General features: G+C 37.3%; 1 protein-coding gene across 1 annotated transcript in view; it reads right to left on the bottom strand.

Moving 5' to 3' along the window:
* Positions 1-389: 389 nt before the first annotated feature.
* The window catches only part of LOC126252938 (zinc finger protein AEBP2), a 152,172-nt gene continuing 125,559 nt past the window's right edge, over positions 390-27,002 (bottom strand). Inside the window, exons 4-8 of the mRNA XM_049953937.1 lie at positions 20,866-21,084; positions 17,178-17,444; positions 14,206-14,373; positions 2,959-3,141; positions 390-1,135 (exon numbers count right to left, since the gene is read on the bottom strand). Of these exons, the coding sequence (XP_049809894.1) occupies positions 1,070-1,135; positions 2,959-3,141; positions 14,206-14,373; positions 17,178-17,444; positions 20,866-21,084 (903 nt within the window). The 3' untranslated portion in view covers positions 390-1,069. The remainder of the gene's footprint in view (positions 1,136-2,958; positions 3,142-14,205; positions 14,374-17,177; positions 17,445-20,865; positions 21,085-27,002) is intronic.

Raw genomic sequence — 27,002 nt, 5'->3', positions numbered from 1 at the left:
TGCAGGATACAGTAATGAGTGGTGGTATTGTCAAGAAACAGAAATTACATTAAACTGTGCTGCACTCATGCTCTTATGCACATGTTTTGGAATGGACTTCTCAGTATTGGAATCCTGTATGTATTATTCACTAGTTGTCCAAATCTATGGAACTAAGAATGTTAGTGAATCAATATATTTCCCAAAACAATCTGGTCTCATTTTGCTAAGCTTGGAATCTCTTGTCACTTCCACAGCACATATTTAATGTATCTAAGAATGAAATAGAAACAGATTTTCTTGACTTGGGATAGAGATTTTGAGAACAGAATTTTAACAAGACAAGTGTTGTATAATTCTTTTTATAACAAAAATATTCGTACAATGTAACACAAATGTTATATAAAAATATTACAGTTTCAAATATTAAGATTTTTACAGATTGCTGTGTATGTGATGCCTCATCAATAAAACATTCAATCTAAACCAATTATAAAATACTCATTGAATGCATTTTCACATAAAATATAATAAATTTCAGTTCATACGATTACACAGATACTACACAAAACAAATCTAATACAATTGTCACTGTTTAAATAATGTAGCAATACTGCCATTGCCAGTAACTTTCAATATCTCCACTGTTATATACAGTAATTCACTCGAGTATTTCAATGGTAACTATTGAAATGGTTGATAGTTTACATAGACTGTAGATCAAATTAAAGCACAAGCAAACATATAGAAGAAAGTGCCACTGACTAGCTGAATATACCTCTATATGCTTCTGTTGGTCACATCAGTATTTAGAGGAATGGTAGCAGGCCAGTGGCCATTCAGTCTCTCACACAACACGTACTGTGTGACAATAATGCAACATATCTGAACCCATGATCAGCTGACCTAAACATATGCTCTGTTCTCTATATCATGAAATTATGATGTCCACATTGTCAAAGGAAGAAGAACATGTGTCCAGTTTGCTGCAGAATCCATCTATAAGATGCTTGTACTTTAATTATAACACTTTTCATGAGGATAGAGTCATAAAGTTATGATCCTTGTACCAGGAACAAACAGTTTCTCTTTAAATAATGGAGGTGATCAGGCGGGCCTTGAAGTTCACTATCCTCTCACTTGTCTGAGCCAGGCGCTGTCAAAAAAGAAAATGTAATTAAAACATGAAATGAAATTTATGGAAACAGAACTTACATTCTTCACAAGATCCTCACTGTACATATTCCTCGTTATTGTAACACATCTGTTCACTTCCATTAAAACTGGAAAAATCGTCATATAGCTCACCTATGAACTAAAACACACACACACACACACACACACACACACACACACACATATATGTGTGAAAAGTGGGAGAGGCAGGTAGTTCAGAACCCAGGTTAAGAGAGATCTGTAAGAAGATGAGTTCTTGTTAAGCTAATCATATCAGTTTTTAGATAAAGTAGCAAGTATTGAAACTCCATACTGGGATACAGAGTGGGTCAATATCCAATAATATAACAAACCATGTGTATTTCACAGCTATTGCTTTTTTTTATTTATATAGTGCAGTAATTGTGGGAAAATCTGGGTTTCTAGTATATCACACTGTTGCTAAATTAATGTTAAAAATGCCGACAACCTAGAAATGCTGATGAAACAAAATTGTTTATAAGAAATAAAAGAAGATCCTTAATTATTTACCATGAAATTAAATAGCAAAAGTGATAAGTCTTCAAGAAGATAAATATCATGGTAACTTAAAGACAAAAACTGACTCCAAAAGAGACTCTACTGGTCAAATCTATTGATGGTCTGCATTTGGAAGAAATGTTCTTATAATCTTGAAAATATCTGTAAGGGTAGAAACATCAACAGATAAATGAAGAGCTGGCAAATAAAAACAAAACTTTATTTAAAGCCAACTTTGGGCATGAAATGTACACTGTTGAAAAGCAGACATTAGAACTGTTACTAAATTTGAAATCTGCTGTTGGTGATGCCAGGATGAGAATGCTGTGCATATCTTCTACTAATAATTAACATATCTGAGGGCAGTTTAAAAAAATTCTATTATGAGTGATATAATGAGACTGAAGCAAGAAGTATCATGTTAATGCTGATGAAGCAGCATGAAATGAGGCATTATGCTAAGATCAGATTTGATAGACAATATTGAAATGAAATGAATACTGGTATTGCTGTTGTTAAGCTGTAGGAAGCTTATCAGTTTGCAGGTACAGAAGTAGCATGATTTGAACTACTCTTAGAATGAAGGTTGGCATCACTTAATAATAGTGAAGAGCAATGAAGAAATCAAAAATTGTTATGAAGGTGTTTAGGAAAATCATTTCATGTGATGTTCTGTTTGGTTAGCTAATCTTAGAGATCTTCCTTGTGCCATGCAACAAGGCATTTGTTGTATATCCTGAATGGGGATGTGCAGTCTCTTTGACTTGTTGGCATGTTTCACTTTTCTCTACTTTCCTAAGGAGTTTATGACCGTGTCAACAAAAAAAGCATATTGACATATTTTCAGAAGCACTATGAAAGTGATGTCTTTGTCTAGAGGCAACATTAAAGAAATTCACGCACTACATATTAAAGTGTCAAAATAATCCTTCCCAAATGTAATGAGTCGTAACAGGATATAGTGAAATTTGTAATTTATAGTAACTGGACATAGCACTGTCACAAAAAATAAAGGTTTGTGGACTATGACTTCTTCAGTTTGCTTCTTTTATGTCTAATAAACACAAACTTCCACACCATCTGATTTTGATAGATGATACATTCTATAGTATAACTGTCTGATGTTTCTGATATAAAAACTATTTTATTTAATGGAAAACTGCAAACATTTACTTGAACATTACATGAAAGAATGACAAATTTATTGAATGAATCATGAAAGTGGATGGTTCAAAAATATTTTGTTATAGCGCATTATTGATTGTAGTCCTGTAATTCCCTTACCAAGATCAGGTCCTGCATGAGATTGGCAATGCCACGGTTGGCAATGATAAACAACCGTGTGATTGGTCCAGGGACACCTGCTTGGTATCCATCATCTCTTACAACACCAGCATCTGCTGAAGCTCCTGCACTGGCACTTGCAGATTCTCCACTTGGCTCCGTGTTGCCACTGCCAGCGACCAGCTGAAATTTATATAACAAAATTAGACTTTTTCGTCAGGTCTTGCAGAATTTTTATCCTATAGAGTTTTCTTAGAACATGCTGTATTGAAAGTTAAAAGTACCTTCAAAACAGTGACCATTTTACTTAAAGTAATTAAACATGTTTCTCCTCTTGTGGTAGTTAAGTATATTGATGGATGATGACATATGTAACATCAAACTAACAGAAAAAATTCCATAAAAGAGAATTAGTTTCACTATTATCATAAATTATGGAAAGACAGAAAATATGCTTGAAGGGCTACCAAAATAAACAGCAATCAACAGTCTTTTGTTTTGTCTATATCTGTTGCTGCATATTTACTATTTTAATAAACACTCAAAGCTCTAAAGTAAAAGGAAGAAATGACAAAGAATGATTGCAAAGCATTCAACACCTGCCATGTACTTTGCAAGTCAACAGCTTTTTTGTCACAATAAACTAAAATGTAATACTATTGGTGTTGACACATTGAGAGTTTTGTAAGCTCACATCTTTCCCTCAACTATTCTGTTTTCCTATTGTCTCTTCATAACAACTACACTTTGGGTATTGGTAAATAATGCAACTTGTTTTGATTTGTGATAATATAATATCTATTTTGAGCCTAAACATATGAAGTGTGTGCCTAGTAGGACTGTGGTGGATTTGGAAACTATTTGAGGAACCTAGGACACCTTTGTTTATTGCACATTAGAATTCTTTCTCTACAGAAGAGAATGCTGTGAACTGTAAAAGGTTGTACAGAATATATCTTTTTCATCATGTTTGAGTCCACGAGTAGCTCCACCTCTCATCAATACACCCACAAAGTCAGGCTATAACACTTACACAGTAGCCAACTACACAAAAGAAATTTGCTTGCATGAAGTAGTAGAAGAGGTATGTATTTTACCTGTGGCTGATCGATATTTGGCACATGAACACAAGTAACAGCATGGACACATCACTTGCTTTTAATCTACCACTCCTTTTCCAAATTAAGTACATTCTCATCAAAGTGCACAATCATGTAGACACCCCATACAAACATGTCACAAAGTCTCCAATTAAATTCACATGCTTCAAAGAATGTCATTGTTTATGCAACCAGTAACAGAGTGCATCCTGCTGCAAATGATGCACGTCAACTTATTTTAAATATTTGTCAGTGTGAAAATAAAGCATGTCCTTGTGTTAAAAATTCTCAGTCTCTTTTATATATTTATATTTCTGAATGTCATGGTGGAAAGTAATTCTCATATACAGTCATTATCAATTAAGGCTTGTTTAGTATTATCTTGCTTTTGATTCTTACTCATACTTAAATGTTGTAACACACTTTGCATGTCTTTTTCTTTGCTAACTGCTTGGTTTAAATTTGTGAGTATGAGCTAGAAGCAGGAACAGGATGAGAAGATAATGTGTTAAGACATCAGGGCATAACTTACATCGCAATAGAGGGAGTCATGGAGGGCAAAAATTGTATGGTAAGATAGAGCTTGGAATATATCCAACATGTGATTGAGGATGACTGGTGCAAGTGTTACTCTGATATGAAGAGGTTGGGACAGGTGAGGGAGCCATTGTTGGCTGCATTAAACCAATCTGAAAGCTGATGTCAAAAGAAAGATATAAGATGTGCACATAGTTGCAGTAAAAATTAGTTTAGCAAAAAATGTAGAGTAATATAAGAGAAATTTTTGAAAGATTGGTAGATAAAGAATGTTAGCTGTTGCTGTTAAGAACACAGAATTACGTATCATCATGATCAAGATCTTCAGCAGCCATTCAACATCCACAGATGAGTAAAGGTCTTATCTAGACTTCTCCATCCATTATGATCTTCAGCAGTACATAGCCATGTTGCTCCTGCATGTTTTCTAGTGTCATCTTCTCACCTTCCATTAAAATATCTACTTAGCCTTTTCTTATCTCTAAGAAACCAGGAGAAAACTTCCTTGGTCTATCTACCATCTATTCTCTTGTCCACATTTTATTTCAGCATGCAGTTCACCATTAACAACCGGGTGGCCCCTCTGTTTTTGATTGCTTTTTGCATTAATATTCTGTGCCTCACTGCCATTAATCAAAACTTATGATACATACTGACTGTAATTTTCCATTTCAGATAGACTGGAGGTTTTATTTTCAAAACTATTTAGCTAACCAAAATCACTACAGGATATTTTTAGTCTTTTGTTTATTTATTCTTCTGTCCATCCAGTCGTAACAAAAACTCTTCAACTGGCTGTATGGCTTTGTTGCTAGTTTGTACAATTCAGTTGCTTTCAGATATTCTCCTTTAACTTCTTGCATTGGCTGTTGAAGTTTATCTGTGTTAGTGCAATGTCATCATCAGAACTAAAATGGTTCAGATATCTTCCATTAACACTTATTTATCTTTCATTATCCATTTTGAGAGCTGTAATTTCCTTTAGTGTTCTGAGGATATTTTTGGTAAAATGAAATCACCAAGTATCAGTCATTTCTAAATTTCCCACTATCTTGATTAAGTCTAATGGAAGCTGTCCAATGATACATGCTTTTTTCAGTACACTAACATAGGTAGAATTAGTACCTTATTTCTTAAGTGCTATTATTACAGACTTTGTTGAAAATAGCTCCAAAGGTTTCCTCAAAATCTAAGAAGCCAAGGCAAATTAGTAATTTTTACTCATTGTTCCATGCCATAATTTTGTCATTACTTGAAAATGATGCATTGTGCCTCATTAGGCTCTAAAGCCTGCTTGTACTGTACTTTTCTATGATTTAAATCCTGTATTTTCCTCTGCAGTGTTTAATAGTTTTGGTGGGTATCTTATAACTGCAGAAGTGTCTAAGATTGGTCTACAGTTTCTTACATCTTCTCTGCCTTCTTTCTGGTTTTGGGAACTTCCTCCATGTACAGCCTGTAAATAATGTTGCTAATTCTTCTTGCATTACTTTTCTTCCATCTTTAATCATTTGTGCCAAAACACTACCCTTTCCAGACATCTTTACTTTGTTTGTTTCTTCAGTGGATTTGCACATCTCATCTGTCATTAGTTCCAGAATGTCATATTTTCCTTACAATCTATCAATGTTTGTGATTCTTTGGACAACACAAAATTTAAATAATTTTTTGATGCTTATACAGTTGTTTCTTTTTTGTTATATAAAGAGTTACGTACACTGTTAAAAGAAGGCAAAATTAAAGTTACACAGTTTCAGGAAGTTCATTTGATTACTCTAGAGAAATGGATAACTAAAAATTTTCATTAATTCGATCTACTGGAAAATTACTTATTTCCTGGTTGGGTCAGTATATCTTATTCTTTCTTTTTCTTTTTCTTTTCTTTTCTTAGGCAACATTTTGTTGCTTCCAGTTCCTTTTATAGATAAGAAAAGACACTATCCAAAAATAAGTAAGCAGATAAAGAGAGTGGTTTAATGTGTTACTATCTTCCTGGATATTAATTACCAAAATATGCACTGCCTGGCAAAAAAAGTGAAGCACTCAGAAGAAATGGTCAACAGTAATTGTAACTTTATATACTTACACAATGTCATCAGGTGTGTAAATGATTAGAGTTGTAATACTCCACGGCAGGTAGAATGGCCACCAGAAATGCCTTAGTGTTGTTTGTGTTTAGTATTGGTACCAGTCTTTGTCGGGTATATAAGAGTGAAAACAATATCATATATTGAATGATCAGTGTAAAGCACACAGAGTGTTGTTCTCTATTTGCTCGACTGGTTGAACTGTGTAATATCCAGATTTGTTATGCACTCGGATGTGACAGTGGCTCGATGTTGGATTGCATGGAAATGTGAAGGCAGGCATACTCATTCTCAAGTTTCTGGTTGACCACCTCTGATCACTAGAAGGGAAGATCAACATATTGTGCACCAAGCATGTCATAACTCCCTTCATGTCTGTGCCTTCCATTTGAGAACAAATAATGGACTCCCTGCAATATTCTGTGTCACCTTTCAGCAGTGGTCAGAGACTAATAGCAGCCAGACTAGGGAATTACTGTCCCATGTGTAGGCTGCTGTTAACACCATAACACAAATGGCTAAACTTGGAGTGGAGCTGTGACCAGGAAGCACGGACTGCTGATGAATGAAATTGTGTTGTGTTCAGCAGTGAATCATATTTCTGCACTACCCCAAATGACAATCTTTGGTGACTACTGCAGTGATCTGCAGAGAGGTCCCATTCTTCCAATGTTTTGGAGAGGCATAGCAATGCAACTACTTGCATCATGTTGTAGGGAACCATTGGGTATGGCTTCAGGTCGTGGTTTGGTAGTGTGATTGAGGGAACTCTGAGGGCACAATGGTATGTAACAGGCATCCTTATGTGTTACCTCTCATGCAATGGTATCATGATGCTATTTTTCAACAGGACAGTGCTGGTCAACATATGGGGTACCTAGAACAACTTGCCTCAGGAGAAGATTCAATGGTCTCATGACTTTCATCCCAATTGAATCAATGCATGCATTCAGGCAAAGAGGTTGCAGCGTCATATTGACAAGTGGCTTCATACTGCCAAGGTCTTTGTAAATCTGATTCAGTATTGTAATCAGTGAAGTAACATCACATACCCTTTCAACCTGTGTAGATTCATTTCATTTCCTTCTCCCTCCTGCATGCTTCACTTTTTAGTCAGCCAGTGTACTAAATGGATGACATTATCAGTTTCTGGACATGATTCCTTGAATTCCCATTTGAAGTTCATTAGTGTCATGATGACTTTTGTAGCTATGTGAACTTCATGTTTGTTTCATATTTTGTATACTTCAGTAATCTATAGGCTTTTGTATTCTGAAAATAACAAGTATGCTCTGACATAGGCATATCACATAACCTGTGACTTGTTGATATCTTATTTAATATAAGTATTCTCTTTTATCCATTTTTGATCCTTTTTTTCTTTCTAGAAAGTTCCATCAGTTCAAAAAACTAATAATGAAATGGCCAAACTACACTCTTTTAAACTACTAATGATTTTCATTTTAGAGGAAGATAGAACTTTGTGAAAAATTTGAATTTGTTTGAATATATCGTAATAGCTGCACTATTACAACCCAACAGTTTCCGCTACCAGTAGGAAAAATAGTTGTTCAATCTTAACCTGTTGCTGCTGCATATAGTCTTTGTGACACAGTTTATGATTTTAGTTGTGATATGTTTATGACCACTTCTTCATTTGCAAGAGTGTACTTTATGTGTAGTTAACAACATTGTCAAGTTTCACTACAGCATCAGATATTTGGTTTATCAAATAGTGTGTTAATGGTGCGAAACAACTAATACAAACTGCTTCTGTATGATATATTAACCATTTACTGGCAATGATAATGGTAATTTTGACTATGCAATACAATTATATAGTTGACTAGGTTTTCTGTGTTTACAAATTAAACAGCTCTAAATATCTTACCATAACACTATGTTCTTGCTTTCAGGGAATGTGTGCTTTTCTAGTTAACCTTGTGTTTAATGCACATGGATATTTACGCAGGAAAAACAATTTTTTGTGTATGTCTGGACACTAATTTCACTGCAAACATTGTAATAAATGAGGACGTTAAATGGTTTCTGCATTGTAAATAAATACACTCACCAGTTACTTTCAGACTATCAGAAACATTGAAAAGGGTGACTAGATTTTTTATTATTTTTTAAAGGACTTAAACAAAAGAAGGGGAAGGGAAAAAGACACAAGGACATGAATGTACAAAGAAATACATAGTCACCTTTCAGTACAAATATTGTGAATGAACATGAAAGTATACGAAACGTCCTGGCAGATTAAAACTGTGTGCCCGACCGAGACTCGAACTCGGGACCTTTGCCTTTTGCGGGCAAGTGCTCTACCAACTGAGCTACCAAAGCACGACTCTCGCCCGGTACTCACGGCTTTACTTCTGCCAGTATCTCGTCTCCTACCTACCAAACTTTACAGAAGCTCTCCTGCGAACCTTGCAGAACTAGCACTCCTGAAATAAAGGATATTGTGGAGACATGGCTTAGCCACAGCCTGGGGGATGTTTCCAGAATGAGATTTTCACTCTGCAGCGGAGTGTGCGCTGATATGAAACTTCCTGGCAGATTAAAACTGTGTGCCCGACCGAGACTCGAACTCGGGACCTTTGACTTTCGCGGGCAAGTGCTCTACCAACTGAGCTACCAAAGCACGACTCACGCCCGGTACTCACGGCTTTACTTCTGCCAGTATCTCGTCTCCTACCTTCCAAACTTTACAGAAGCTCTCCTGCGAACCTTGCAGAACTAGCACTCCTGAAAGAAAGGATACAGTTTTAATCTGCCAGGAAGTTTCATATCAGCGCACACTCCGCTGCAGAGTGAAAATCTCATTCTGGAAACATCCCCCAGGCTGTGGCTAAGCCATGGCTCCGCAGTATCATTTCTTTCAGGAGTGCTAGTTCTGCAAGGTTCGCAGGAGAGCTTCTTTAAAGTTTGGAAGGTAGGAGACGAGATACTGGCAGAAGTAAAGCCGTGAGTACCGGGCGTGAGTCGTGCTTTGGTAGCTCAGTTGGTAGAGCACTTGCCCGCGAAAGGCAAAGGTCCCGAGTTCGAGTCTCGGTCAGGAAGTTTCATATCAGCGCACACTCCGCTGCAGAGTGAAAATCTCATTCTGGAAACATCCCCCAGGCTGTGGCTAAGCCATGTCTCCGCAATATCCTTTCTTTCAGGAGTGCTAGTTCTGCAAGGTTCGCAGGAGAGCTTCTGTAAAGTTTGGAAGGTAGGAGACGAGATACTGGCAGAAGTAAAGCTGTGAGTACCGGGCGTGAGTCGTGCTTTGGTAGCTCAGTTGGTAGAGCACTTGCCCGCGAAAGGCAAAGGTCCCGAGTTCGAGTCTCGGTCGGGCACACAGTTTTAATCTGCCAGGAAGTTTCATATCAGCGCACACTCTGCTGCAGAGTGAAAATCTCATTATGAAAGTATATGTTTTGGCAGTAGATTGTTTCACATAACAATAAAGATGCTTTGAGGGAAAGAATAGAGCTAAATGATGATGAGTAAAGAGTGAAAAGGAATAAACATGTAACAGAAAGATGATGGGAATTAAATGCGTGCCTGAAGCAACATTCTTTAGTGTCCATGTCTTAATTATCAATGTAGTTAAGAGTCTGTTATCAAATTGTAATGTATGAACATCAAGTAAATTCTGAGTCTTGAAATTTGCAATGAGCTTCAGTACTATGTATGCTTCTTAGCTGTCTGCTTTTACATATTTTATGAAAGAGAGAAATATGTGTTAGATCTTTCATCTTGGTAGTTAAATCTTGTAGAAGCTACGTGAAAAATTATTGAGTGACAGGGCAAAAGGCTTGTCTGAACTTCCCTATACCATGTAGTGGGACATGACTTCATTATGAGGAGCAAAGTTCCTTCAGAATGGTTCAGATGTTTTAGTGAAACTTCATAACTTGATCTTATTTAGTCTGTTCTCTCTGCTAGTATTACTCATGTTACTTATTTATCCATTATTTTGTCACACCTGCACAGTCTAGTATTAATCATGCATTTTTATTGGGCCTACCAATTAATTCTTGTACTCTTAATACTTTGTTCTTCTTTCCTGGGTCCCTTTAATTCAATTTCACTTTATGTTTACTGAGCTGATTTGGCTTATATGACCCCCATTTGTTGTTCTATGATGGTGTTATAGAACTTTATATGGAACAGTAAAAGAATCATTTATCACAAGCTGGTTGTTATACAGAATTGGTAACCGTTACATAAAAACCTGAACAAGTTCTTACCTCATTCATCACAAGCTGGTTGTTATACAGAATTGGTAACCATTACATAAAAACCTGAACAAGTTCTTACCTCATTTTCAACAACTACCTGTACTTAGACAAGGCAGAGGTCTCCTCTGAAGACACACAACAACATCATCATCATCTGTGGCACAAGCTATTTTTATGAGAAGAATCAACATTAATACCTTATAATTGAACATCTTTTAGTCCATTGTGGAAGGGAGTCATCAGGCGAGTCATTAGTTTTGTCAGTAGTTCCATGGTCAAGTTCTTGTATGTTGTTAAGACATTCTGCTGCCTATATGGTCACTCATGGGTGCAGGCAAGAATGTCATGACTAGAGTTTAGCAATTAAGAGAGTTAACTTTGCGGTCATAAGCAGAATCGAAGACATTATTCTGAAATGAGTTTCTGTTTAACCCACAGTGTAACCATTGCCAGAAAGAAACATTAGTATGAAGGATGACCATAGAAAACAGAAAATATCATGCTTAAAAAATATAAAATGAAGTCACATGCAAAGAAGAAATATTCTTTTAACACTGAAAATATTCTGAAACTTAATTGTTAATAAAATGTTTAATTTTCTGCCATTTTAAGAACATGTGACACAAGTGTTGTAATTAATTGAGTACTGTGAAAATGGCACATATAAAAATGTTATTTTCTTTTATTTTGTAAAATATAAGTTTTTGTCTTATTGTGCACACAATATGCAAAAAAGAACAATTTAATTAATTGTACTTTAGAAATGAATTTATTACTGGAAATTTCAGTATAATGGGCAAGTTATGTTTGTGAACTTCTTATGAAAATTTCCACAACTGGTGGTAAGCAAATCTGCAAGCTGAATGTAGGAAACTTCCTGGGTTTTGTAAAAATGTTTCAATTCTTGATAATAGTATTCAACAGGTATATAACACACAACACTTGTGGCACATAATTTCAATCTGTTATTATCAATTACAGTAAAATGTTGAGCATATTTCTAAAATGACTAGTTGTGAGTTTGCTAGCACAGTTTGAAAAATAATGTAATAAGAAATAGATAAATAACAGTATATAGAATTTCTGTAAAATTTCTACTAAAAATACCCATATGACAATAAAAATATTTAGCTAGAAGGTGGTTTGAGCTCTCTGTCTTCTTATTAACTACAAACTACATTACATACATATAAAATGACAGTGCCTGTCAAATGCAGGTATCATAAACAAGCCAACAGTAGTACCTCTAAAATGATGTTCATGATCGTTGAGCTGTTTTATCTATCAGTTACTTATATGAAAAGCTAACAAGTATATAAATTAAGTTATACAAAACTGCTGGGTGTTACAAAACAGAGAACAAACTGCACAGAATTCTGGTTCAAAAGAACCACAAGAAAATGAATTCAGAAAATAAATGGGTACTGTGAAGCGGAGTTGTTTACAATTCATACCTACAGTCATACTTTGCAAGCTGGTGTTCATTGCTTGTTGAAATGGGGTTCATACATGGTACTATATTTATGATTACTGTTCCACGTTTCATTGAAAAATGGAGTGTGGGGATACTGACTGCATATCTTTGATCTCTCTTATCTCTTCCCTAAAATATTTTAAAATTAGAAAAATCATCTGAGTCTATCTTGAAAGTGTGCCAAAAGAAGTTATACAAACTTCTACTTATCAGATGGTAGCAGACCAATAAACATGTGTGGATGCTGACAGAGCAATAGTTTTAAAAATCTTATATTCCTTTGTCTGATAAAAGTTTTCATGTCTTTCGGTCAGTGGTTGGTCACAAATTTAACTGCATGCCTTTGAAGAAAGTTTGATGCTAGCAGAGAAGTTAGTAAAGTATGGTATAAGAGAAGCAAATAATAAATGACAGAATCACAGATATTAATTTTTGAGAAAAGGGTGGAAGCAGTAAAGAGAAACATTTACTTATGGATGTCTTTTAGAAACTGAAATTATGATTACTTCATTTATTTGCCACTTACGTCTCCCTCCCACATTTCAAACAGTTAAACTTTCAGGTCTTGTAGTATGATAGTTGCTTTCATAATTTTTAATCTCAGCTCCATTAAAATCTCTGCATTTGATCATGACAACTTTTAATCTGTCTGTAATGTAGTCTGCAGCCATAACTTTTCAATTTCTTTTTAATTTTCATGCCTCTATATTGTTAGTGAGTGCATACTTTTTGTGAAGGTCATGCAAGTTTGTGAAAATCAGAGTAGCTAATGTGCAAGAATACTAGATACTGTGCACATTAAGCAGGCAGCTGATACAGGAGAATCAGTTGTAATCTTACACTGACACTAAATGTTTATGGTCTTGTGCCATAAATCACCCACTGATGTAAGATCTGAGATCAAATTATAAATCACAGAACAGAAATCTCCAAAATGTTTTAAATCATATGTTATTATAGTTGTCAGTCACATCTTTCAACATATTTTGGATTCATGAGTGTAAGTGTATAAATAATAATTTCCTTATGGGAAATGTGGAACATCATTCTATTTACTGAATTCCTGGTGTTGTTAACAAATCAACTTAACATGTGGATTTTGCAGTATGATCCAGTCATAGTTACAGAATCTAAAATTGGCCAGTACAGAACATTGGTAAATGGAAATGGAATAGTGCCAGTGCAAGAAAATAATACAGAATTGGATCAGGACAGACTAATGGGAAAGGTATGGCTTTATAAGAAGCAGCATCAAGTTCTACAACTCCATGTGACTTACAAAGTAGTGGAACTCTGTTACAAGGCTACTGTTATCAAATAAACATGATAAATTGTATGTGAAAATTATAAATAGTGTGAAAAACAGTATCAAATACTAGGAAAGAGCAGAGCAAACAGCATAGTTAATAGACTGTAATAGAATAAGTTACTCAAAGATAACAGTCAGGAAAAGACTGCACCAAAATTGAGTAACTTTAGAGATAGCTTTATTGAGCCCTTCAAATTATAAAAACTACAGTCGGATTTGAGAAGAGAAAACTAAAAGTTGTGTAAGTCGGAGACAATTCCAGAAAATAGTGAATGTTATTGTTCCACTTTAAGTTATTTATTGAAATTAAATTTGTTAACAAAAATTCTAGTGTCATAATAAAACCTAACCACTGGTAGATATTGTGGTCTGATGACACCAATATGAACCAGTTGTGTGGTAGTATTAAAAGCTGCATATTGCCTGTCAACTAAAGCACATGTACAGAGCCCCACTCCTTGAATGTATGCCACTATGGTGTCAATCATGGTTGTGGTTTGGTCATTACCGCACGGGGAGTAGCATTGTTGGTGGTGAGGCTAGTGACAGTCGTCTGATTGGTGCGGGAGCTGGTGGTGGTTTTCGTCCCAGTAGCAACACCCAGCCCTAGGCTTTCAGTACCAGCCACAACACGGTATACCGTGCCTGCTGCACGCGCTGCACGGTCGGCGGTCCTCTACATCAGTTAGCAACACAGTCTGGTGAGCCTCATCAAACAGAGATATAATATGTATAAAAACAGTGAATTTTCTGATCTCTATCAGTTGTCTTTTTATTGATTTCTCTTGCAACTGCTGAAGTTTCTGGTCTTTCTCTCTGTGTAACTAATTTATACTTAATATTTCCCTATGTCTTAGTAATTGTTAAGCAACTTCTAATTTTTTTAAGGATATTTCTCTTTCATGTTTTCCAGCTAGCTGAGAATGTGAAATAAATTAAATGTAAATTACCCAAAATTATAATGTCATATGAAGAGATAAATTTGTTATATGTTTTCAACTTACATATTCCAATCCAGTTTATTAATTATATTTTTCATTCACCTCTTATTTGACAAATATATAGTGCAGTGTCACATTGTAATCGTCAAAGTAGGATTATAACACATAAATCTTATTCCTAAAGTTCTTAATTTAATCATTTTATCACCCTATCTATGTTCAGTCTCTAGTGGTGGAGACTGTCAATTGTGTAGCTGCATGCATCTGTTTAAAGACCTGTACATTCTTCATCTGCATAACACAAAAAAATTGATGACCTGGCATACAACTGCACATGTTAAAATTCTTTTAAAGTTTCGACAGAAGCCTTTTAAGCGTGAAGCTGAACTTCATTAAATTTTCTAATCTAATAAAAAATAAGAAATAAATTAAGCTGTTAGAAGAGGAAAATACTATTTTATTCCAAGTCCAGATTGCAATAACATCCTCAAGAGATCTGCATAAAATGTGGCTTTATTCCCATCTCTCATTTTATTTACAAACTTAATTTCTCTGACTGTGAAGTTCTTTTGATTTTTGACTTATATTGTTTATGAAAATAAAAAAAATGTCATTTTCCTTTTCCTTTTAGTAGTGTTGTCAATTTACTGCTTCTTCATTTCTCTGTCTCATATCATTCCTTCATATGCCACTATCTGTTTCTACTCTGCAATGCATTACAATGGTGCGAACGTATAAAGGGAGCTAAGTGATGCATTCTGCACAAAAGGGATAGAAAATACTTTGTGGCATCACCAGCATGTTCTCTGTCTCCATTCCATGTCACATGCCCCAGCTGTTCCCTACCCTGGTAACTGGTAATGCTCAAGTGGGTGACATGCCAGACCACCTGTTCTGCTTCTTACTCTCCATAAAATTATTATATGGTCAGAAAACACACATTGTCACTTACTAAGATAATATTTGCCATGTTTGGTCTATGCCACCCATAACACTAATTAAGCTAATTACTCTCACCATCCCTAAACTAACACAAATACGAACACTAGATGTACTACATGCACCCCAAAGCACATGCTACCGACTTTGGCAACTGAATGATGACATTGGCTGGAGCTTCATGTACACTACTCCTTGCCACTGGGAATTCCCCCTCCCCCAACTTGCTCCACTCACTTTCTTATGTGCACACCACTACAGCAGTGATTTAATTTCTGTTTCCCTCAGTTGGGTTATCCCCCCCCCCCCCCCCCCCATCCCCAAAACACACACACACACACACATATTTTTTGACACTGTTGACTTCTAACTTTTTTTCCAAAGTGCATTCAAGTGGTTCTTTTTACCTTGCAAACCAAAAATCACAATTTTTTTCCTCCTCTTTATGTATTTACTGTAAATTTCTGCTGTTGAAAAAGCTACAAATATTGAAGTTAGAAAGGCTATATTTCTCCTGTTTGGTAACTCAGCTGATAATGTTTTGTGAGGGTCAGTGAATCCTTCTGTCAGACGTTATTATGAAATCATGCTATTTAATGTTAAGTGGAAGACTGAATACAACACTCATTCATGGTGATAATTGTCAGATATTTGATACAGGGGCAAATGCCTGTCACCCGAATTCTGTTCACAGCCTTTTCCTATGTTCTGGTTTGCTTAGCTCTGCAGTAATGCAGCCCTGTAAAATCCCTATGACTGGTCTGTTTTATATTATCTTCATTTATTTACAATTACATTTCACACTGCTCCAAGACTAGCTGTACAATATCTCCGTGATGCATCATTCACTGACCTTCCTAGCTCTTTTAATCCATACATATCTCATGTTTAGAAAATGTCAGTATAAACAACAAATATTTTTGAAGACAATGATACTAATATCCATAAAGAATACATTTTTATAATGGCTCTTTTAATTGGTTAGTGGATTACTCTAAATGTCTTAATAAACCTTAGAGTGTATTTATTTCATTAGTAGCTGAACATAAATTTTTGATTCTGTAACTGATTTTAATGTATCATTTAACTTCCACTGGGTACACTGTAAAATACTTCAGCCTTCATATATTCTCCAGCTTTTCAGGTCGTTTGGCCAGCTTTGTAGCTCCAACAGTAATCATCATGTGTTAACCCTGCTACCAGAGGCTGAGTGACTAATCTGTAATTTGTGTATTCAGACAGAAATCACTGCATTATTTCAAACATTCAGACATAGCAAGGTATATGTAACAATGGTGTGTGTGTGTGTGTGTGTGTGTGTGTGAGAGAGAGAGAGAGAGAGAGAGAGAGAGAGAGAGAGAGAGGGAGAGACAGAGACAGAGAGAGACAGAGAGAGAGAGAGGGAGGGAGGGAGGGAGAGTGGGAGAGAGGGAGAGGGGATTAACCATATAACAAAATGGTCATTTACAGTATTTCTGTTTGCAGGAGTTAGAATGATGGAAGGTTGTTGCTAAGTAGCTTTGCCAGGTCAGATTTTTTGAAAGATGCCAAAAATGTCTCACAGACACTCACCTCAATTAGTACCAAGACTGAGACTTACCCGAATGATATCAAAGAGGAAGTTTCCAGATCCACCACCTGAGCCTCCAGTGCCAGCAGAAGCTCCAAACCCAAAGTTGATCAACCGTTTGTTGCGGTCAGCCTCGTCAGAATCTGCATCGGCTGCAGGTGCAGGTGCAGCATTGTCACTGGGTGCACTGTTGCCTCCACTTGCTGCCAGTTCTTGGTCCTCACCATACTGGACACGAACTTCACTCTGCTGGGATTCTGCCCCAGACAGCTGATTCTCTTCAGGATTTAATTCCGTCTGTAGAGGCACCAGGTACACAGACACTAAGTGCCTATTGTATATTTGATTCAGTCATGATATATGACGCAGCACATAGCACAGATGCCTGTTTCATCTAGCTCTGTGTACTGCACGGTAAATGACTACAAAAGCATAAGACTGTTGTATACATCTACAGAAGAGTGTGTGGAATGACAAGCTGTGCATTGCTCCCGACTAATGTTGCATTCTAAACTTTTCTTGTTTGTGTGCAAAAATTCCATTCTGTCTGTATAAAATTGTGTTCGGTTTGCATGTGTGCTGAAGAGAGTAAGAATAATTTGCAGATATATCACTAGGACTAGGATGATTTTATAGACATTTTATGCATGAAGTGAAATGTTGGACTGTTTGAAATAATAATTTATGTACTTGAGAAAAAAAGCATTTAAAAGTCATTATATGTGGTAAGACGTACTCTGTCAGTTTATTCCTCCCAGGCAATTTGAGGACAAGGAGGAGGAGGACAGGTTAGATGTCCTGTGTGTCATTCTCACATGAAACTTTGTAATGAAGCATTTAAGTTGACTAAAAATCATGTTTCACAAAAATAAACTAAATTTATATAATAAGTAACAAATTTCTGATGCTGCAGGCATATTTGTCATCAACTGTTTCTAACTCACATTCAGTAACTGAAAAGGTACATAAAGAACTAGCAACATTCAAAACTATACTAAAAATCAAAAATTTATTTCACAATAATATGTCATCAAATACAATTAACATTCTAAAACAGAGTAACAAACCATAATAAAATAAAATATCTGACACATTTTATACAATATCACACATTATAGGATTTATAGATGACTTTCTCTTGACAACTGCTGAATAAATGTGGTGTTTATTGAATGGCTTGTTTTCTAGCTTTGTCTGTGACATCAGCTGAACCAGCACGAACAATCATAATGACAGTTAGTCCAGTAATATGATGATAAGTTTCCCAAACATGTCATGAAATGTTCTGCAGTTCTTTCAATGAGATGTCTTATCAAGCAAAACAAAGCAGCCAGAGACAACTGTTAATAAAGTGACTGATGACATACAAACCTTGTCAACATCAAGCAAGCAGTTAGAAGACACACAATCCCATATCTGTCAATCATATGGGAGGAAACATACAAGCTGTTACTGCCATCATTAGATACCTGTTAGATGAATTCAGATATTGAATCTGTCAGTCATATGAGGAGAAATATGTTCACTGCCGAAAGGAAGCAAACAAATAACAGAGCTCTCATTTCAGTTTTGTGTATTGTATGGTTTTTGTTTGAAGTGAAGTTGGTGTAACTGCAGTGTGCATTAGTATACGTAATACATGATAAACCATTTCCTTAATTTATTTCTGCTGAGAGAATGATTATTACTTATATGTTTAATCTTGCAAGTCAGCGTTACAATACATAAAATGGAGGTTATTTTACTTTTGTTATTATTACAGTATATGTTTAGAGCTGTGTAACAAAAGGTAGAAGAAATCAGTGAGTTAAATACTGAAAAGTTAGTCCATTGCTACAGTACACCACTGACAATTTCACAAAATAAAGGAGGTTATTTCTGGAGATCTAAAGAATAACAAAAATGTTTTCAAGTTTTACACATAATACGTTCAAAGTATTGTACTCAGACAGTCCACACCAACACCGTGAGATTAAAAATGGTGCAGAGCTTCAACAATTGTTAGCCACTAAAAACGAGCAAGAAAGCAATTTTCAAAATGTTAAAAATTGTAAGGATGCATTCAGATTGTGAGAACAGACCAACACCAGGATGTCACAGAACAATAGCCATAAGCCTGTATTCGAACACTTTGTACATATTTCAAATAATTTACAATACATTCTCCTAAGTATTTGAGTTTATTTGAAACTTATAATCTTAATGAGGTTTGTATTTCTATAAACAAAGGCCATATGTATGCATCAAGGAATAACACCCAAATACAACTGCTATGTACATCCACAGCTGTCATTTACATTTCTCATATAAATAAATTAGTACCATACAAAAATTTTGTTAGTCTGTTAAGATATATTTGGGGCTATAATCAATAAATATAGTGTATGAAGTACTCAGAAAGTTTAGCACTGGGAAGATGACAGGCATTTTCTCAACATTGTTCTTATAATAAGCAATGATATTATACATATTTTACTTCTTTGCAGATGTTTTGTGCTCTCATCATCCATCCCAGTACTAAGCTGAAAGTTACTAGTGTGCCAGGGCATGCATGTAAGTGAAGTATGAACAGTATTATTTGAGAGTTTACAAAAAAATGTATGTTGACGTAGATACAAAGTTTGATTACATGTGAATCTGCCACTGTTCTTTCAAAGTATATGGGAATGTACACAGTAGAAAGAGACATAATATAGCTTCAGTAAATTAAATTCAATATCTACGTGAACATACACTGCTAACAACTGTGCAGGAGAGAGGAGACTGACCAGTTACTCCACAGATATGGCCCTTTTAATTGTGAAAAAATTGCTTGCAAATTTGTGCATATTGTTCAAGCAGTGAGCAAAATACTTTTTTCATCAGGATCAAAATAAACTTACTGCCAGACAAGTCAACACACACTTGTGTGCTTCTAAGTGATTGTTAAGTTGGTGCAACTAAGGAAAAATGTGTAACAAACGCATTAGTGTCAAGAAAGCATACAAATATACAAGTGTGTACTCCTTTGATGTAGATCAGTAGTAGATATGATCAAAAAACTGTATTGTATCTAGACTAAATCTGCAATTTGCAACACTATGTACACTTTGGGAGTAGCACTCAGTGTATCTTTGCTCAAATTATGTTGTACACATTAAAACAACAGATTTTTTGTCCAGCAGGTTGTTTGAATATCTTTATGCTTGTATGGTACTTTATAAGCATATTACAGACCTTTTATTTATGACTGATGACTGTATTCACTTTGGGAGTACCACAAGTGATTTAAAAAATAATCTCACCATATTTCTGATGAATGAGCACTTTCCTTATATTACATTGACACAACATATGGTTGTTTTGTGGTCATCTGTATGTTCTGCAGCAACTTCTCAGATACTGAATGAAGCTTTCAGCAAATTCCAATTTTTTTTTTGCCTTTGCAGAAATTTTAAGGAAAGTAATAAATTATTTAAATAAATGTGCCACTGTCAACAAATCTGGTCAATTCTGTGCTCTCCTGTAACAGCTGTGTCCTATAAGACCCTTGTTAGGAAAGAGGTGTGTGTGTGTGTGTGTGTGTGTGTGTGTGTGTGTGTGTGTGTTTGTGTATTTGTGTGTTTGTGTGTAGTCAAATTATGAAAATCTTTATTTGTTTGTCGGTGGTGTGTATCTTTTTTGCTGGCTGTATGTATACACTGATAGTCTATGCCGGGGGGGAGGTGAGCTCTTCGACGTCAGATGACTCGGTGCCTGGTTGTTCAGTGTCCTCGCCCTCTTCCTCCTCGAAGGGCGGGTATGTTGGCAATGTAATGCTGATGCGCCTGCCGCCCCCATCGCCTGAGGAGCCTCCGCCACCGCGGTTGCCGCCTCCCAGCAGACCACCTCTCAGCACCAGCCGACCGATTACTCGGAATAAGTACTGAGTGATCATTTGGATTTTCCTATCGATTATCTAGAAGCAAAGACGAGCTATTGGTATTCTATTCATCAATTGCACATGTTCCGATATTCCCGTGTCCCTCGCTGTCCAGTGTCCTTTGCTGAGGACCTGATTGTGGATGTCTAGCAGACAGTTTCTCTTTACTACTGTCTGTAATATCAGTCAAAACTGATGGCCCTACTGCCCTATAACATAGGATGGAATGTCTCACAAAAAAGGTGGTCATATGGGGCAGCTGGATATCAGCATAATTTCTCACATCAAACGACAGCGAATATAAATCATTTTGCAGAGATTTAAATCCTACCTCATAGTTCTGCTAAAAGAAAAAGTGGGATGGGGTTCTAGCCTAAGGGAAAAACTGATGCAACTTTTTATGATCACTAGAGCAGTCCTGTAGAGATGCAGGGAAGCTACCTTACATTCATTCATTATCGTCCAAATAATTCCAGTTTGAAGTTGTGTCAATACAGAATGACTGGCTCATTTCAGTCTAATAGAATATATTTCAGAAACATTTTAAAAATCTGAAGATTTTTGTGGTGCAACTGATGTGGTTGGTTGGGCAACGGCATCTGATAGACCATTTGCTATGAAACTTTACATTTTGTTTGAAACTGTAGGACAGTTTAATCAAAAATTATTCACTAGTGGGTCGAATCATAACAGATGTAGGATGTTGCTGCTGAGAAAAAATGATTTATAAGAGATTAATCTTACTACATGTGTATGTACATGCCATTGCCTTATTCTCTAAGCTGCTAAGAACGCATGACAGAATAAAACATATGTACTGCAAGGAAGTATTTCCACTAAATAGGTTTATCGCTTGCATTTTTCTTTCCCATTGGCAACGTATTGAAAGTGAAACACAGATATGTCCATTATTCTAGGAAATGGAAGGAGATAGGGTGAAGACAGTTTATTGTGATCTAGAGGCATATCGTGCTCAGCAACTGCAAGTGCTCTGTTTCTGCATCTTGCAAATCTCCAGATATACGTCCTCGAAATATTGCCCGAGATGCACAGCACCACTTTTGACTGCAATGCAACTGCAATTTGAATGGCCTGGAAAATAAAAATGCCATGACGTGGGACTAGAAATATCGTCAGATCGTTCCTCTGTCCTTCACATTGTGCACAGCTTGACAATCTATGCCATAAATCAGCGATTCCCAAACTTCTTTGATCACAGAACCTAAAAAATGACATCCACGGCTTTACTGAATCCAGAACTCATGCTGCACTTCATCAATTTTCAGAGCCAGCCCCTTGATTGATTCTTGCTTATTTTGAATTGCACATAGAAACATGGAATAGTGACTTTCCAGCATCGTATAAATCGATTTTTGCTTCATTTGTTTATATAATTGACACGCAATTTTTTCCATGATTGACCAAAGGTGCTTTAAAAGGTTGAGGTTTTGTGGGAAGCAGTTTGGGAACCGCTGTCATTAAAAACCGTTACGCCTTCGTTCGCATTGCTGCGGCGAGGAGTCGGCCGCCCCCTCTTCACGCAGCATATAGCGATAGCGCGGGATCGTTGGCTGCATCAAAGTAGCTCGTGACGTCTTCCTGCTCAGCAGACGAGGTCGCTTCTGGCGCCGGCTGCCCGCCGCTGCGGCCGCTGTCCAGAATCCTCTGGCTCAACGCGCGGAAAACGGCCTGAGTGACCGGTGGGATCTGATTATCGATTGTCTAGAATCAGAGAAGTGTCTTTGTTTGGTGTCTTGTCCAGTCTGGTCCAACCCACTGACTTTAGCATCTCAAGAGTAGGATGGGAAGCCCCAGCCCACGGTGGTAATTATGTCTCATTAATTAAATAGACGGGTAGGAGAAGAGCAAAGACCACCAAATTACTCGGAAAAAAAAGTTCCCGTATTTTTCAGCAGAGATGATATCGACATTTCGATGCCTATAGTCCGATTAAAATTACTAGATAGTTGACACTTCACGGGCTGGAGCTGGTTTCCTCCAATTGGAGCGCTCAACATCACGCCCGAACCTTTCGCCGTTGCCAAACTGCCACAACGATCGGTCAGTTCATCTTGACAGGCTTTCTTTCTCGTTGTGTTTGGATTCCGAATTCTATATCTGGCCCATTAATTTCGCATTTCATCACACATGATAACCACACACACACACACACACACACACACACACACACACACACACCCGCGCGCGCGCGACACTAACCAAACGCTACTAGAGCGTTGCACAATACACGCAATTCAGCGCCATGTACCCACGGAGTCGGTTTACATTAGAAAAGTTTCGCATGACATTATGCGAAGCCGAAGGTTTTAAAGGCTGCAATTAATCGTTGATACTGGACTATCAGAATCATAAATTAAACAAGTTAAGGCATCGTAGTGTAGTGGTTAGCGCATTGGCCTATTTTGTAAAAATTCGTAGTTCGAAACTCGTATACCACAGTGAATATTTGAATACTTTTCATTTGTAAGTCTAATAAAAGGACTTTCATTGTTATTTTTGTTCAGTTAATCGACTTCAATATATTTTTTAAATTTTTAAAACTTTGCCATGTCATTTTCATTACCGTGCTGATTTTTTTATTTGCCTTTATTTTTTTTCCCTAAATTCTTTTTCTTTCATTTGGAATCTGCAAGTATCGTTTATAATCTACAGCTAAGTACCAATCAGGACTGGTCATTGGTTGGTAAAGCGGCTGTTCGTGTAGCCAGTGTAGCTTCAGGTAACCAATGAATGATAGCGAGAAATGCAGTTTGTTTTTTAGCGTTTAAACTGAAATTTTTGTCTTGAGTTTGCTCGTAGAGGTTAGCTTTAATCCCCCGGAAGAAAACGGTCGTGGTTTAATAGGTATGCCGCTGATTACTGACCGCCGTTTTCTCCGATACATTGTACATCACGAGGTTGTGGTAAGGTTAGGACGTGAGTTTAAATCCAGGGCTACAAAATGCCTCGTGTTCCGCAGTTCAGTGGAACAACAGGAAGGCCTTTTCAGGTTAAAAATTTCGTGACAGCCGTGTGACATGGGGCGTTGTCATGATGCAGCATATACTTGTCTGCAATGTCTGGTCTCACTCGATTCACCCTCTTCCTGAGTCTTTCAAGGACATCTTTGTAAAACATTTCACTGACAGTTTGTTATGTAGGAACAAGTTCCTTATGTACGATACCCCTACTGTCAAAAAAACGAAGCAGTATTGTTTTGATCTTTGATTTGCTCATTCGTTTTTTTTTCTTTTTTTTTCGGTCGACGAGATGGCACACGTTCGACGCTCTCGTCCGTTCTTGAAGTTAAATGTCAGCCAGAGCGAGGTTCATCTTCAACGTGTTTTCTATCTTGCATAAATGATTTGTGCAAGCGAAAAACTTATGCCTTTAATAAGAAATGTTCACCGAGTGAGGTGCCACAGTGGCTAGCACACTGGCCTCGCATTCGGGAGGACGACGGTTCAATCCCGCGTCCGGCCATCCTGACGTAGGTTTTCCGTGATTTCCCTAAATCCCTCCAGGAAAATGCCGGCATGGTTCCTTTGAAAGGGCACGGCCGATTTCCTCCCCCGTCCTTCCCTAATCCAGTGAGACTGATGACCTCGCTCTCTGGTCTCCTCCTCCAAACAACCCAACCCAACCCTACCCAACCCAAGAAATGTTCCCCATAGACCTGTTTCAACTTTTCAAGGGTCACAGTCGCGGATTCCCAGAGTTTCACTCAAAACTTGATGGGATAACTTTGCACTAAACTCCGATGTTCCATTTTCGGAACACACAACGAAAACACAATTTCATTAGTGGCGCTCTAAAAAATCACGTGATAGCTGTACGAACCTGAAACTCGGGCAGAGCATCTGGATGGTACGAACTACCAGTCTACACTAGTATAACAACACAGCATTTCCAGATCGCTCGCAGTGTAGTCAGTCTCATCACCTTTCTCAAACACTTCGTATGCTGACCAACTTTTCATCGTTTGCACCTCACTGAAATCTGCGGTACTGCAAAATAGCACATGACAATTCAGTGCTAAGTTTTTGGTCAGTTATGCTTACGGTTTACACTGTAATCCTATATCATACGGACGTGGAATGTCTGTGACTACGCGCCAATAAAGTATACACACCTCTTCGATCTGTGAACATCTGTGTTGAACAATGTAGAATGGGAAATATTAGCCTGAAGACTTAAATTTCTGGCGAGTTCAAGTGAAGAAAAGAACTTTTATGTAGATAAAATCTCGCGATTCTATGGATACGTTGTCTCAACTGCCAGAGAGTCGGTACTTCAGTTATTCGTCCATAGGCACCACTTGCTGTAGGATGTTCTGCCGTATGTTGTCTGCCTCCCCCCCCCCCCCCCCTCTCCCCACCCTGCCCTACCTTAACCATACCATACGGTGGCACAACCCTCTAATGTATTCATGAACATTATGCGAATTTTAGAAGGGGCTCTTTTTTTTTATTTGTAAGGTCTGACCGGTCGCGAAATGGAAACCGCAGTGAAAAATCAAAAAGTTTTATTTGCAACATTTAGCTACACCTTCCAGCTACTTCTCTACACAGTCACCGCTCCGTCAGACATTTGTCTTAGCATTGTACCAACATTCCCACACCCTCGTCATAGAAGGCAGATGCCCGTGCTTTTCGCCAATTCCCTACGCTGGTTTGCATCTCGTTGTCTGTGCCAAAATGCTGTTCTAATAGCCAGCGTTTCATGTCGGAAAAGAGATGAAAACCAGAGAGATCCAAGTCCGGGCTTTATGGTAAGTGATCGGGAAGTTCTGTTGTCTTAGGCATCTTTACATGTTCACTGTGTGCTCAGAACTGAAAAATGCGACGTGATGCGATCGACGGGCATACCAGAGACTCCACGCAATACATTTCACTTTGGCTTTAATTTTGCGACCGATCAAATCTTGAAAAAAGAATAGCCCTCGTACAAAGAGGTAGTCACAATTCTTTCCGATGTGAAGGCGGAGTTTACCACTGTTTAGCGTGCAACGTTTATGAAGATCTCTTTATGCCTCATTTATGAATTCTGTGGTTCAGAGGGCGACTCATCGGCATTAGATCTGCACCTCAGTTTCTCTGGCACTTCTACTATGAATGCAGGAAGGCTGGCATTAAGCGTCTAGTCGACGACGGGGTTATTAGACACGGATCACAAACTATGTTATTTCCTTGCATTTGCCTTAAGACATTTAGGGAAATCAAGGAAAAGGATGACTGGAGGGGGATTTGAAGAGTCGCCATGCCGAATGTGTGTTCAATGTCTTAACCATTGTGCAACCTCGCTGAGTGGTGCTTTCATGAAGGTTTGTTGTAAACTTTCATAAAGGACCTACGGTACATTTCTACCTATATAACGCTGCAGCTAGTGTTGAAGGTGAACGATATAGCATTTGACGCTAGACATCCACAGACAGCATGGACTAACGAGAGACAGGGACAGACCAAGTATTTCTAGACGAGGCTTGCCGTTTGCAGCAGAGCTTCAACGAAGGTCAGACAGGTTTTCAAGAAAAAATTGACAAGAACCAATCATAACTTCCTACTGCTGTTGATCGTCTGAGACAGAGATAAGAATTACAAAGAGTACTGCCTACGTGAAATGGAAACATGTTTGTATCTAAAGTTGTAAGTAGCGGAGTGGACAGTTTCCACAACCAGGAGATCAAAACAGAAGTTAATACATTTCAGTTACAACTAGGAAAGAAATGGAGTTCGGGTTTTTATTGTGGCAATCTATGCTAATAATGGCTAAGTTGTCGATGCAAGAAATAAATATTGGGAAACTGAGTCAGCGTCTGGTTAGTTCATGAGATTAATGTGTATCTAATAAACAAAATACTGTGCCGTAAGGGGAACTATTGGTGGTGAATAAGAAGGTGGGGAATCAATGACTGAGGTACACTATTAATATGTTTAAATAAGTTTGTTATAAAA

Source organism: Schistocerca nitens, chromosome 4 (genome assembly GCF_023898315.1).
Source record: "Schistocerca nitens isolate TAMUIC-IGC-003100 chromosome 4, iqSchNite1.1, whole genome shotgun sequence".
In the NCBI taxonomy this organism is placed as follows: Eukaryota; Metazoa; Arthropoda; class Insecta; order Orthoptera; family Acrididae; genus Schistocerca; species Schistocerca nitens.
Note: the sequence above shows the minus strand (reverse complement) of the source record. Positions and strands in the feature narration are given on the sequence as shown.